Raw genomic sequence first — 13,527 nt, forward strand, 5'->3', positions numbered from 1 at the left:
ATGTTGAAGCAATGCCCCTTTTTTCACCGTTATTCAAAGCATCGCATCAACATCCTTGTTGCTTTACTGTTCAGATGCGGCACATTGCAGTATGCACTTCACATTAAAGAGGGACATTGCTTTGGCATGAAACCAGGGATAGTGCTGACATTGGAGGCGATCTTTAAGTAGGTGTCAAAAGATGCTTCGGTCACGTTACCTAGGGTTGGTAGAAACGTTGGGAGGAGTGCATATCACTTGACAGGGAGCATATAGGAAGAGAATAAAGTGTTGAATATTTATGAGAGATTGATTTCAGAGCACCAGTCTCAGCCCTTCATTGAACCCTCGTAAATATCAAATATCTCGAATTACTACATTGTCGTATTTTATTGTTTTGATTCAGTTTCAGTTTGCTTCAGTTTATTAATGCGCTTGAAATGTTTTACAGAAAAAAGTAACTTGCATTACTTGCATTGTATTGCTGAGATAGCCGTGGAATTGCAAAAGTCGTTCACTTTTATCGCGGTGTGTAAAGAATCGGGCTTGTTTCTTGTAATAGACTCTTCGATAAAGATATGCCATCCACACAAAGAAAAAACTTTCTCTAGAGGAATATATACTGCACTTTCAGTTATAGTGAAAGTGTGGTTACCGAGAGCCCGTGTTTGGTAACTACATCTGTTGATATAGAAACTTGACTATCCTTGGCACTCAGTTGATGAAAGTTGCGTGGGGATTTTTGTTTACATCACTGAAACGCAATCGGGAGATCGTCTTCCAGGAGCTTCTCATGTGCGGGATGATATTAGAAGCCTCACGTTTGCGAGAAAGCGATATTTAGCCGATAAAATCAAGCGTTAATATATTATTGCAGTAAAAGTGGTCCGGTCAGAAATATCTCAGTGCGTATGTGAATGAACTGCTTGCTTCTTATCAATTTCTTTGCGTTCCTTTTTCAGACGGTGCCAACGAAAGTAAGCAGATGTGCTAATTAGCCAACTTATTCCATCTGCAGTGCTTCCGTTTCCATCCGTCCCCAAGTGTTACGCTGTACAGCCGGCCGATTCCTTACCATATTAAAGTGGAAAGTTGTGCGAGTTGGTACCCATTCATAATGGTAACAGCGCGAGCCAAACGACGACGGAGGGAAAGGACACAGGACGAGCGCTGACTCGCAGCTAACTTTACTGAAACACACGCACGAAGGAATATAAGCGAAACATGCGATCACATCGCTCAGCGAGGAACGCACATCTAGGCTACGTGGATACATGGCATCTGTTACCGTATCGAGCTACCTAGGTAAATGAATTGCTGTTGCGAAAGTGCGATCAGAGGCTGGCTAATGCACCACGTGCCCTTTCCCTCAATGTGGGCTGCTTCCACGACTAATCTGGTGGGTAAATCAGTATGCTTAAACAAAATTGTCTCTTTGACCAGAGGCTTACACTTACATCGTCGGCAATCGACAGACACATGCGCTTAATCATTCTCGTCCAAGGACAATTCATGCTCCATAAGTCTTACATTGATGCACCGGCCAGTTCGGCCTACGTGCACTCGCCCACACTCCAGCGGGAAAGAGTACACCACATTGGTAGTGCAGCCTACATACCTATTACCATGGTTCACTTTGCACCTTACATTAGAATTACGTTATGCTCCACTTGCTCGCCTTTCAACCGCCAGACATATAGAACTAAATTTTCCAGGAACGCCTCACACGCGTTCACGAAGTGAAACGTCACTAAGTTTTTTTTTCTTTTTTTTTTAGTGTGCTGATGTAGTGCTCATGCGCAGAAAAGTAATGCAACGTTGAAATGCACCCGTATCATGGGGACAAAGAGCAGCGCCAGGGGGGATTATCAACTTTTCGATCTAGTTTGAAACTTGGCGCAAGCTTCCGCGGAGTTAATCACCACAGGTGCGCTGTCATGCACCAGGGAATGGCCTAGAAGACGAAACTTGCGCTTCGCGCCGTCAGAAGGCACTGACGGCCGGCCAGTGACGCTCGCGCGGTACTGCTACAGAATCGTTCGACTGTACATGCTACGCAGTGCTTTAGGGAGGACTCCGGTTATATGCGTTAATACGTCATATAACTTTTAAATTACATTTCTAAAAGTATATCTGCAAAATTTCACGGGTATTGTTATTGTGTCAATCACCGATGCAGCCACCGTTTTCGAAAGTCGCCATCGGTGAAAGACAACGTTCCAATCCACAAAAACTTACTCTGTGTTGATTTATCAGCGCGCAATTACTTGCGCTCAATATATTGTTACGCAGAAAAGCCGCACGTTATGAAAGACTTTATAAAAAATCTTTATTGAGTGAAGAAGGAATTATTAGTGTATTTAGTTTTACGCTACGTAGTCGAGAGATGCTCAAATTGGCGGACTACTTGCACGGGCGTAGTACAAAAAAGGGAGCTTTGGCTCGGTGTCTTTTGCTGCGCTTCCACGGAAAGTTGTCCCGTGGTATTGATCATTGACCGGGTTTGTATTAGGGAGCATTTTATGGGGGATGTGCCCGCATGTTTGAAAGCGTGTGGTCTACAAGAAGTGCTAAACAACATTGCGGAAGCTTTGTTTTATGCCTCTTGACATGTTTTATATCGTTACATGAAAAGCTTAGAAATGCACTGTGGAAGCTGAGTGGCTAATGCCTTGTTTTGTTGACAGTAGTTTTACGGTGTTGAGCGAGGTTCCGGTGGCCGCTTCGCATGAGGGTGAAACTCAAAAACTTGTGTACTGTAACTTAAGAGCATGTACACCTTTTTAAGTATCTTAGTTTCTGACTTTTTCGTGCTTCACGCATTGTCGGAAATCATTTAAAAAATATCCAGTCTCCGCCAGCAGAGGTTTTCATCACATAACTTACAGGCTTCATACATCACTCCTTCTGGCCACATTGAAAAGTGGTTATTTTTGTTGTTTCATCCAAGCTTCTTTTTTCATATGCCTAAATGTGCATGTGAAGAACACGCATTTACGTTGTCAGTGTTTATGCTATCATATATATTATAGGCGGTGCACGAAGACACTCAATTAGGTTGCTCAGCTGCCAGCTAATAGTTGAGGCACCAGCTTCGTGCAGTAGATAAGCTGTACATCCTTCCCTGGCTTTATGAATTCCGGGCAACCCTTCTTCTTGAATATGACATTTACATTAAATGGAGAATGTCAACTGCAATTTTTAGAGCACGCGTTTTGTTCAGATTAAAATATTGCTGGCGCCCATAGACCATATGCTCAACGCGGCACCTCCTAATGAATTTCTTTTCGCGCTGCTCCTTGGCTTGAATTAGGATCGCGTAATAAGCGTTGGATCGTAACATCGGGAATAGAAGTTCCACTGCACTTACGATAGCAAGTTGACGAAGGACGCGTGTGACACGGACTGAGGGGAGTGACAGGGCTGGTGGTGCTACACTGGTTCAGGGAAGGGGGGGTGGGCAGAGACCGCCACTGCCAGTCCCCTCGACCCCCGGAATCCACCACTGAATGTCATAGGCACCAAGTTATCGCTGTGACTTCGTAAGTAGTTCATGTAAGGATATGTGCCATCGTATCCGACGCTTCCGAAGTGTTGTTTATCAGATGCTAAGGTTCTAGAAATTCGCAGGTAATAAACTTACCTGCAATCTTTTGCAAAGGCCTCTTAACGAGTGCTCTTGTTACGCTATTAGTGGCAGAGAACTCGTGTACCGTTGCAGTCTTCTTCTTTGTCTAAGCCACAAGTGTTGAAATACAGATATAGCAATAAAAAACTACTACCCTAAAATGCCTCGTGTTCCTTTTTCAGAACCTCGATGAGCCGGCCGGTAAGAAGCAGGTTGCATTCTTTGGGGTCTTGTTTTTGCAATAAACGTTTTGATTTGGTTTATCGTCATCTGCTTCGGGCTCCGCATATTAAACATTTTCGTTTAATAATTGAACACTGGAACAACATATCAATTCACTGTACTCATGGGGTTAGCCAACATTCGGTTTTGAAACAAATGACAGAACATATAGCGCCTGAGCCTAGTTCTCAAATTTATTTTTACATCTTGAAAATTTTTCGCCGTAGAATTGCAGTGGAGCCCAAATGTTCGTTTGTCAGTCCCTTATTGCAGGTCAATTCAGAAATGTGTATGTACTCTCAGAGGGATGGTCAAACCCGCTGCTCATCTTTGTAAAACTGGGCCGTACACCGCCAAATTTTTGACGCTGAATTGAATTGAAAATAATTTGTAGTTACAGTGACAGAGCAGTCAATGTAGTTTTAGCGAACGTTTTAAAAAAGACTGTCCCCTTCTCAAAACGTTGACTACAGTAACGTTTCTTAAGCGACTCACATGAAACCTCCATCTTTCTCTGGAATGGTGCCTTGGGTGCAGATATGCTGCAGTAGATACAAACCATAAGAAGTGATTCCTTAATACTCCACAGCCTCAGCTTGCTCTGCCCTAAAGAAGTGGACCCCCCTTGAAGACAAACGACTTGAACCATGTGGCCTGAACATCTTTGAAAGCAAGCAGCGCGAAACAGACTGTAGACGCTGGATGAGACATTTAGCGGCGATTTAGGCGTTTTACTGCAAAGAGAAAATTGTATACGCACGAGAAAAGTGTCTATATTTCGCTGTACCATGATGTTTTTTCGTGTCTTCTTCCTTCATGTTCTTGCAGCACCACCACCAACCAGAGAAGCGCCTGCCACCCGTAAGAGCATTTCTCATAAAAAACTAATTGTTTGAATTTTATTCTTCTGCTGCGGTGAATGCGCCGCAAATATTTTCTGAGATGGCGCACTTGAATTCCGATCAATCAGACGTTTTTTCTTCGTTTAAAGCTGCCGAGGTCTTGTTTGCCCTATGTTTGTAAATTTTAACTCGATGTTATAATATATATGAATTAAAGTATCTATATTTCAATAATTTTGAATATATTAATAGCATCTATGTGTTGGCGCATATAATTTCGGAAAAAATAAACCTGCAATAATTAGGTGCTTTCGGTTGCAAATATATTTAAATTTACTTGAGATGAAACAGTTAATTGTGCAGATTAGTCCGGCAATTTTTACTCTGCGAAGTCCATCAACCAAGGAATTCGTAGTTCACATTGCTGCCTTCTTACACGCAGTAAGGTGGTGCTTGTCACTGCGCAGCTGAGTTTGATATCGGCAACGGTGGCCACAATTAGATAAAGGTGAAATACAATACATGCTCATGTAGTCGCATAAACTGACGTCACTTAATCCTAGGCGATATAGTCAGGTTTGCCCCACTATGGCATGCTTCAGTATTATATTGTGGTTATGGCACGTAAATCAAACTATATAACTTAAATTTCATAATCTCAGACGAATTAACACGCCGAGAAAGAAAACTGAACTGCGAATTACTGCACTTTAGCAAACGCCCAAGCCGATTTGTCTGCGCGTCATCGTCGAGCCTGTGGGATGCAGACGTAATTTAGGTGAGTAGCTTGGGAGGGTCACACAGGTTCAGTGAAGACGGGCACATACCAAGTATAACATACGCAGTGACCCAAGTTGGTGTCAACACCGTGACCCAACTTGGCGTCAAAGAGGTCCATTGAAGAGGGGCACATGAAGTGGAATATACGCAGTAACCCAAGTCTGTGTCAGAGGTTCATTGAATAGGGGTAAATATCGAGTGGAACATAGTTACCCAAGCTGACGTCAAAGAGTTGCTTTGAAGAGGGGCACATAGGTTGGTCTCAATGTCCATTGAAGAGGGGCATATCAAGTGGAACATGCGCAGTGACCCAAGTTAGTGTCCAAAAGGTTCATGGAAGAGCAGTACATGTCGAGTGGAGCAAAAGCAGGGACCCAACTTGGCGTCCAAGAGGTCCGTTGAAGAGGGGCACATGTCAAGTGCAATATACGTAGCGACCCAAGTTGGTCAATGCGTATACGTTGCATACGTTTTATTAATCTACACAGTCCTAATCAACAGATTACTGCGTACAAGCTGTCTCTTCTAGCAGTTTAGTTCGTGTTCAAGCGTGAGGTACCGCAAAGGTAAATTCGCTCGCTGCTGCGGGCCCTGTCTTGAAAGCGATCGTCTTACTAGACGGACGCACGGACGGACGCTTTTTCTCTTTGGGTAGGCGCAGAAATGCTTACGAATTTAAAAAGTGGCCGCTAACCACTTCGCCACCGTTGCAGTCTGCGGACCAAAAGAGAAACTGTAGCGGGAGAAAAAATGGATGGTTCAAGTACTGGTCAAAGCAAATATCAAAACTGAAAGTTAAAGTTTGTTGCCAAATTTGCGCGAAAAAAATATTCTAGGTCCCACCTAGAATATTTTTGTGCCACATTAAATTCATTAGGCTGCAAGTCCGGAACAACATACGCATCCTAGACGAAGATGGAAAGAAAGAGGAACGCGACGTGGCATTAAATTACGTCGAAGTAACAGCCGAATAATTCCAAAGCAATGAGGATGTGGTATATGAGAAAAAAAGAGGCTGAAAAATGACCAGATGGAAAAGGAGCTGGTGCTAAAAAATTGCAACTGGAAGAAGGCAAAAAAGAAAATTGCTAAGCGCGCACCCACAGGGCTAGACCAGGTTCCCGTTAGGCTGATTAATGAACTATGACCAGAAACTAAGAAATCGTTGTTGAAAGCAGCAGAAAAAACGTTAAGATTGAGGAATACCACACCGCTGGGGACAAAAGACATTCAATTTATGAAGCTAAAGGAAAAAAAAGGTATATACAGTTGACCATTACATCGCTAATGTACAGGTTAATAACGCAAGCGATTAAATTAAAGTTACAAGCTTTTACGTGAAATAATGGCATATTGCGAGATCTTCAATATAGATTCAGAATTGATAGGTGTGTGGATGATAACATAGTTGCCCTTACTCGGTGTATTGAAATATCCAGAGAAGGGAGAGACCACTATATGTGGCTTCTTTAGATATTACTGCAGCGTATGATAGCGTAGGCTACCACATATTGCGAGATATTCTGGAAGTGGAAGACTGAGGCAACGAGTTGATATCAACAAGGGACTGGAGCAGGCTGCCCTTTATCCCTGCAGCTGTTTATAATGTACATGATACGAATGGAAAGAGCGCTAAAGGGAAGCACTATAGTGTTTAATCTCTCATACAAACCGGTCCGAGCATAGCAAGTGGCCAAGTAAATTTTCTGTATTGCCGTCTGTCGGATAATCAGCCAAATCCTGGAATGTCGCTGCGCGTTCTTTAGTGGTGATATGTGGTGTGGTTTAGGATGGAGCCCATAACTCGCTGGCAGACTTTTAATGCGGGAGCATTACTCGGCACATGCGTATAACACAAATTCTATTGCTTGCTGATAAGCAACGTGATATGCAACGTCTGGTTAATATCTGTGAACTGGAAGGTGAGAAGTTGGGATTCAAATTCAGTGTTTAAAAAAATGTGGTGTTATTCAATGAATACAGGGAAGACAGTGTCAGTACAGGGCCAGGAAATACCTAGGTTAAATGAACACAAATACATTGGTATATATGGATAAAGGCAGGCAATAGATATATGAAAATAAAAAAAAAAAACAGAAAAACGGTAACAGCAAAAGGAAATAAACATGTACCCGTAATCAAACACAGAGCGCTATGGGGATACAATAGGTATGAGGTGGTCCGTGGAATGTGGAAAGGTGAGATCGTTTCAGGACTCTCGTTTCCGAATGTGGTTGCTTGCTTGAAGTCGAGGGTCAGTAGGACGCCTCGCACTGGGCCCTCAAGGGAAGCCTACAAATGAAGCTGCGCGGGGGGATATGGGCTGTAAAGGTTTTTAAGTGAGGGAAGCTCAGAGTGAAATTGGTCTTGAAGAACGTCTGAGCAATATGGAAGAAATTAAATGGGTTGCGAGAGTGTTTCGATATTTGTACAGGAAAACAATTGACTCACAGTGCAAGAAAATAACTAGGAAGCTTACCAGGAAGTAAGGGCCAGTATAAGAAGTACCATGGCAGGCTTAGACAGTCTAATGGATGGTGGCAATGGATAAGAAACCTGCTATGAGCACATTTTCTTAAGTTATCGTTGTTAGAAAACGAACGACCTTTGCCTTGGGCCACTCTGTCAGCTGTTACGGCATATGTGGTGTAAGTTTAAATAGAAAAGTGTGGGTGAGTCTTACGCCGCAGTCGCCTTTGCATACAGGCGATAAATGGCCGTGCGTCGGTCAGTGGCACGGGTAGCTCGAGAACACCGGACGCAGTGAGGTGGCGCTTTCTTTGCTGCCTTTGCCACTGGCGGCGTATATATTTTAAACAACGCAGTGGACACGACATCTAAATATATAATGACTATTAAAAGCAGTGACAGTGACTGCTCTCGCATGTCCAATAATGATAAGCAGAAAGCGCAGTCGATACAACCATTTGCTCCTGTGTATGTTATGTGGGTGCATATTACATTGGTTCTTCTGTTGTTTCCTCAAAAGCCAAAAGCACAGCTATCGATTACACTCGCAGTGGAAGTGATCTGTTTCATCGTGGACGCCGTCAAAATCGTGGCGGATTCGGCTAACGGCGTGTGCTCGAACATGGTGGCAGCTGCACACAGAAGGAGGCCTGGAAAATGCAAAAGGTGAGAAACTATTCAGATTGAAGGTGTATGTAACTAGTTCATTAGTACCTTGTAACTAGTTAACTGTGTAACTAGTAATTAGTGTAACTAGTTAGATGTATGGCAGTGCGCTCCTTTTTCCACGTAGCGTCTTACTGCAACAGGGGTTTTTGTAAATTGGCATCACAGCAGACCTCCACCAGTGCACCCAGACATTATAAGTAAGCGACGCCGAATCCTGCGATGTGGCTGCGCATTCTTTAGTGGTGAAACGTCCTATAGAGAAAGAGCCCGTGACCGGTGGATACGGTGAAAACATGTGTGTGCGTATCTGTACGCGCACTAGTACACGTACGCACTTGTGCGTTAACACATGCTTGCGTGCCCTGTGTTTAAACACAGGCTCACACACGCGCACACACATGTGCACACACACGTGCAGGTGTGAGAAGTATCCTGTGAATGCTGATAGCAACAAACCTGCAGATTGAAAACGCAAAGCTCACGAAGGAGAGCTATAAGTAATGCCCAAGTTGATATAGTATTTATGTGGTTACATGAATTGCGGGCACCTTTTTCAGAAGTAATATTGATTGCAAAATATTCATGCGCTTATGTACCATGTTGCTTGGATTGCTTATTACAGGTAGTCACACTTGCTGAACACCGCTTTTGGCATACTTAGAGAGAACTGCTTCGGACGGCTCGCAATATTCATGCTGGTTTGAGAGCGACGTCCTGTAGTGCAGTGGACGGAAAATCAGCCATGTACTCATGTGCGTTGCGTGTTGCAACAAGTTCGAGGTAGAGATCGATCCGCTTATATTCTGAGTATGCACAAGTTAAAGGCTTCTCCTTTAAGTGAGAAGCAGATACACCGCCCAAATAGTACGCACTCGTTCTCACATACGCCTGGAGGATTTTATTAGAAAAATACCTATTGGCACGTCGGATGCCTAAATTTTGTTATTAGAAATAACTTCTTGCAACCTCATCTGGCCATTCGGAGGAAATATAAAAGCGTCAGATGTAAGCAGATGCATTGACAAAAACCTTATACCCGTCAGAGAAAACAACTGTATTCCTTGTATAGATCAATCTTTCCCTTCTACACAAGACTGAGAATAGACGGGGATGAAAGCGGTAATTTGAGGGTTGGTTAAGAAAAAAGGAAACGCCCCAAAGTAGGGGTCACCGCGCAAAGAGGAAAAAGGGAGGGTTCTATCGAAACAAAAATTATATTTCCTGTTTCGATTAGTCCTCGCAGAGACAGAAAGGGGACAGTGTTGGATCAAGTGGGATTCCTACACCTTAAACAGAAAAGAAAGGAAATATTTTTTTATTTTAAGTTTTAATTAAGTACGTGTCTTGTAAGAGTAATTTGATGCACAAGCGACAGAGGAACGAGCACATACGCGTATTTACCGGGGGGCCGAGGGGCAACTTGGCGCACCCCACTGTCACAAATGGAGAGGCAAATTATACAATTTGCCCCGCTATTCTTAAAAGTGGGCACTCTAGGCGGCGCCCTGGGGAAACTGAAGAAACCAACAGCTGAGTACAAATTTTGTTAGGAATTCACTGTCAACGTAAGGAATGCTGTTCTGTATTACGTATCGCCTACTTGGGCAGCGAGAATTGTGTTCGTGCTCGCGGCGAGGCACTGTAGCGGAAGACGTGCGGGATGCGCCATACGGAACGTTCTCGCCATAACAAATGTCTACTTCCGCTTTTTGCACCATGCCCCGTTTTTTCGGAACGCCTAATCACATTAGAAATCACAAAATCAGATTGCTATATTCAACCTAAGGGTGAATAGATATCTATGCTTGCACGTATCAACGCGTGAAATCATTGCTTTAGCAAATGCAGGAACTGCGTCTCTCTTAACCATCAAAAGGAATTAATAGCATTACAACTCCGAAAGGGTAAAACACAGAAACGCCCACCGGACATGAAACGGCTTCTATACGGAACTCTAAACGTCTTGAATATTTCAAACGTTTTCACATTTGGTCGGCGTTTCTCTGTTTTACCTTTTCATTATGCCTACTCCCGATCAAACGAATTATCGTCAAACCATCAATTTCATTGCAGTTCAAACTGCCAAATTTCGCTGTGTAATCGCGAGTCCTTCTAGATAGCTGGTTGAAAGTGACCTTGTCGAATTTGCAGAGACATTGCAGTACCATTACAGCGCTGACCTGAAATTTCTACCGGGATGTGTCCCTTCTGACTTTTTCGCTATATTTCATTTTGAGGCTGTTTGTGCATAAGAGTCAGAATGGCGCATGTTCCCTGGCAGGAGCAAGATCTGCAAAGATTTCGTATTCTGCGAAAATGGGGCCATTTTCTGGGTCATGCGTGCCTAAAGTCGGTCCTGTGTAGCTTACTGATGCACATTGAAAATTGTACGCATAAAGCGGATGGCTGGCTTTCCCAGTTTTTTCGGTAAACTCTATACGATGCAGTGAGTTTGTATTTTGTTGAAGTAGGAAGCATGTTCTGTGTGACTAGCGATAGATATTTCATCTGTGTGGGTTCCTTACACCATTTGTAAAAATTTACCTAAACAAGAGTTTCAAGTTTCGTATATTGAAATCGTGTCCCGGGCTCCCAAAACATCTGCACAATATTTGCACTCCAAATTCGTTGGGGAACGTTCGGAAGTATATCCACATGCGCTCTGCTGAACGTGGAGAGTGCTTTCGCTTGCTCGACTTAAGCGGAGTAGGAGTCCAAGCGGATGCGAAATGCTTTGCTGCCCATTTCTCATCCTTACATCCAGCTTCAGGCTTCAACGCTGCTATGAGTAAGCAGCACGCGACGCCTCCTACATCTAGTGATGTGCTATTTGAAGAAAAGCTCCTCCTTAAGCAATTGATGCCTTCTCTATCCTGCTGCCCTGATGTGGCCCGACTGTTGAGATCTATATTTAATAACTCTCTAATACTTCCACTTTCCCTCCCATACAGAAAGCTTCTCGTATTTTTGCTTCATTTATTTATTTTTTACATAGTGCTTCCCATCTTGAGCTATAGATGGAGTGGCGATACCATCATATGTCAGTTGCAGAAAAAAGATGGTCAGGGGCAATGAACGAGCACTTCCGGGCAATGTACTGTAACGTTCACTTATTCAGGGGAAGAAACTGTTTATACATATCAGTTCTAGACTGCAGTGTCAAAAGGTTTAGCTATTGAGAGCTAGGGGTGTGGGAAGGTTCAGCAAATCTAGAGTACTTATTGAAGTGGGTACAGCATGGAGAGTTAAGGTGCGCCGGAACTTTATGCTTAAACTCCATGGTATCTTCACCTGCCCCGAACTGCTCAGTTTTGTTTGTCGTTTCTCGTATTGCGTGCAAGATCACCAGAGAATATACATTTCCATGTTCTTGCTGTCGTCACCAACACTCAGTCAACCAGAGAATACCGAGTCTTTGTAACGCTTATTTTTATGATCTTTATATTTCATAACTCCCCGTCATTGTTCTTTTCACAACTTTGCGTTATTGTGTCATAGCTTCACGCATTGTCAACCGCCCTTCTCCTCCTTTAATATGCGTCAGAATTTTTATGCCGACCCAAGGAGGAAACCCGTCCGCAGGTTGAACCTTCCGTTCTGTCAAGTAGGATGAATCGCTACAAAGTAACAAGCGTATAAAACAAAATAAAGTCTGAAGAAAAAAATTGGCGGTGGTGAGTTTAGACCCTACGACCTCACGCTCAGAAGCCGAGGGCCTTACCAACTGTGCTTAACCGCGTTTGCAGAATGTGAATATATTTGAACAATAAAAATGTTTTTTCACTCGCTGCGTACACATACCGTGCAGAACATACGCCGCGGCCCAAGTTGGCATCTGAGAGGTTCATTGAAGAATGACAGATAACGATAGGAACACGCAGTGACCCAGGTTGGCGTCAAAGAGGTTCATTCAAGAGGGGCAGATAGCGAGTGGAGCAGACGCTGCAACACAAGTTGTCCTCACAAAGGTTCCTTGTGAAGAGGGGTAAATATCGAGGGGAACACACGCAGTGACCCAAGTTGGCGTCAAAGACGTTCATTGAAGAGGGGCAGATACCCAGTAGAACATACGCAGTGACCCAGTTTGGCATCACAAAGGTTCCCTGAAGAGGGACAAATACCGAGGGGAACTTACGCAGTGACCCAAATTGGTGTCAAGTAGGTTCATTGAAGAGAGGCAGATACGGAGTGGAACATACGCAGTGACCCAAGTTGGCGTCAAAGAGGCTCATTGAAGAGGGGCAGATAGCGAGTGGAGCATAGGCACATAGAGCAAACTTTAGCGCAACGCTGTGCGTGTTTTCATTGAGCAATTTATTCGCTGGCGCGGACAATCTGTCTCGTGCAACGGAGTGAAGCGCTGCAAAGGAAATAACACTCGAGTCTTACGCTGCCTTCATTCGCGTTGTGTCCAGCGGGTCAAGCACGTTTAATGAGCACTGCTGTCGGTAAGCTTAGCGTTTTCCAACAGGACGTATAAAGCCTGATAATGACGAGATGATTCTTGTTATCTCTGAATTAGTGAATTTACGATTATTAGTATTTGGAACGCTGCAGCCTACGATCGCAATAAGCGATGCGGAGACATGTGCGGCGAGCCTGTATTGGTTTCTGGCTATCCTACTTCTTTTCCGGGGTTTGCAGTTGGGGTGATTCATTCATTCATTCATTCATTTAGTGCAGTCACTCCAGCAGCAATTGCCATCTCGGGAAGTGATTAGCGTTGTTCGCCTACTTGTGTATTTATGTGGCACCTATCCGCGCATACTTCAATCTGTGCAATCCCGACGTATACTCATGTGCATATTGTCTTTACTGCAGACGAGGCGAAGACTTGAACCGGGAAGAGGTTGCGAAGTACGTAACATTTTATTTTGTTTGGATACGAGTATTTACGATGCACTTAAAAAAATCAATTTCAAGCAATTGTAGCTAACT

At 43.7% G+C, this 13,527-nt stretch overlaps 2 protein-coding genes across 6 annotated transcripts in view; both read left to right on the forward strand.

Moving 5' to 3' along the window:
* The window catches only part of LOC129384144 (uncharacterized), a 285,323-nt gene extending 281,456 nt beyond the window's left edge, over positions 1-3,867 (forward strand). For 4 of the 5 annotated variants that reach the window (XM_072284254.1, XM_072284258.1, XM_072284255.1 and 1 more), the window contains one exon: positions 3,790-3,867. Coding sequence is in view for 2 of the 5 variants with exons in the window: in XM_072284258.1 (XP_072140359.1) it covers positions 3,790-3,800 (11 nt within the window). In the remaining 3 variants the exon portion in view is untranslated. Of the gene's footprint in view, positions 1-941; positions 2,537-3,789 lie in introns of those variants that run through there. The other variant, XM_072284256.1, reaches the window with a different exon arrangement.
* A 4,710-nt stretch (positions 3,868-8,577) lies between these two features.
* The window catches only part of LOC129380237 (uncharacterized), a 116,262-nt gene continuing 111,312 nt past the window's right edge, over positions 8,578-13,527 (forward strand). The window contains exon 1 of the mRNA XM_072284574.1: positions 8,578-8,586. Coding sequence (XP_072140675.1) covers positions 8,578-8,586 — 9 coding nt within the window. The remainder of the gene's footprint in view (positions 8,587-13,527) is intronic.

Source organism: Dermacentor andersoni, chromosome 9 (genome assembly GCF_023375885.2).
Source record: "Dermacentor andersoni chromosome 9, qqDerAnde1_hic_scaffold, whole genome shotgun sequence".
NCBI lineage: Eukaryota > Metazoa > Arthropoda > Arachnida > Ixodida > Ixodidae > Dermacentor > Dermacentor andersoni.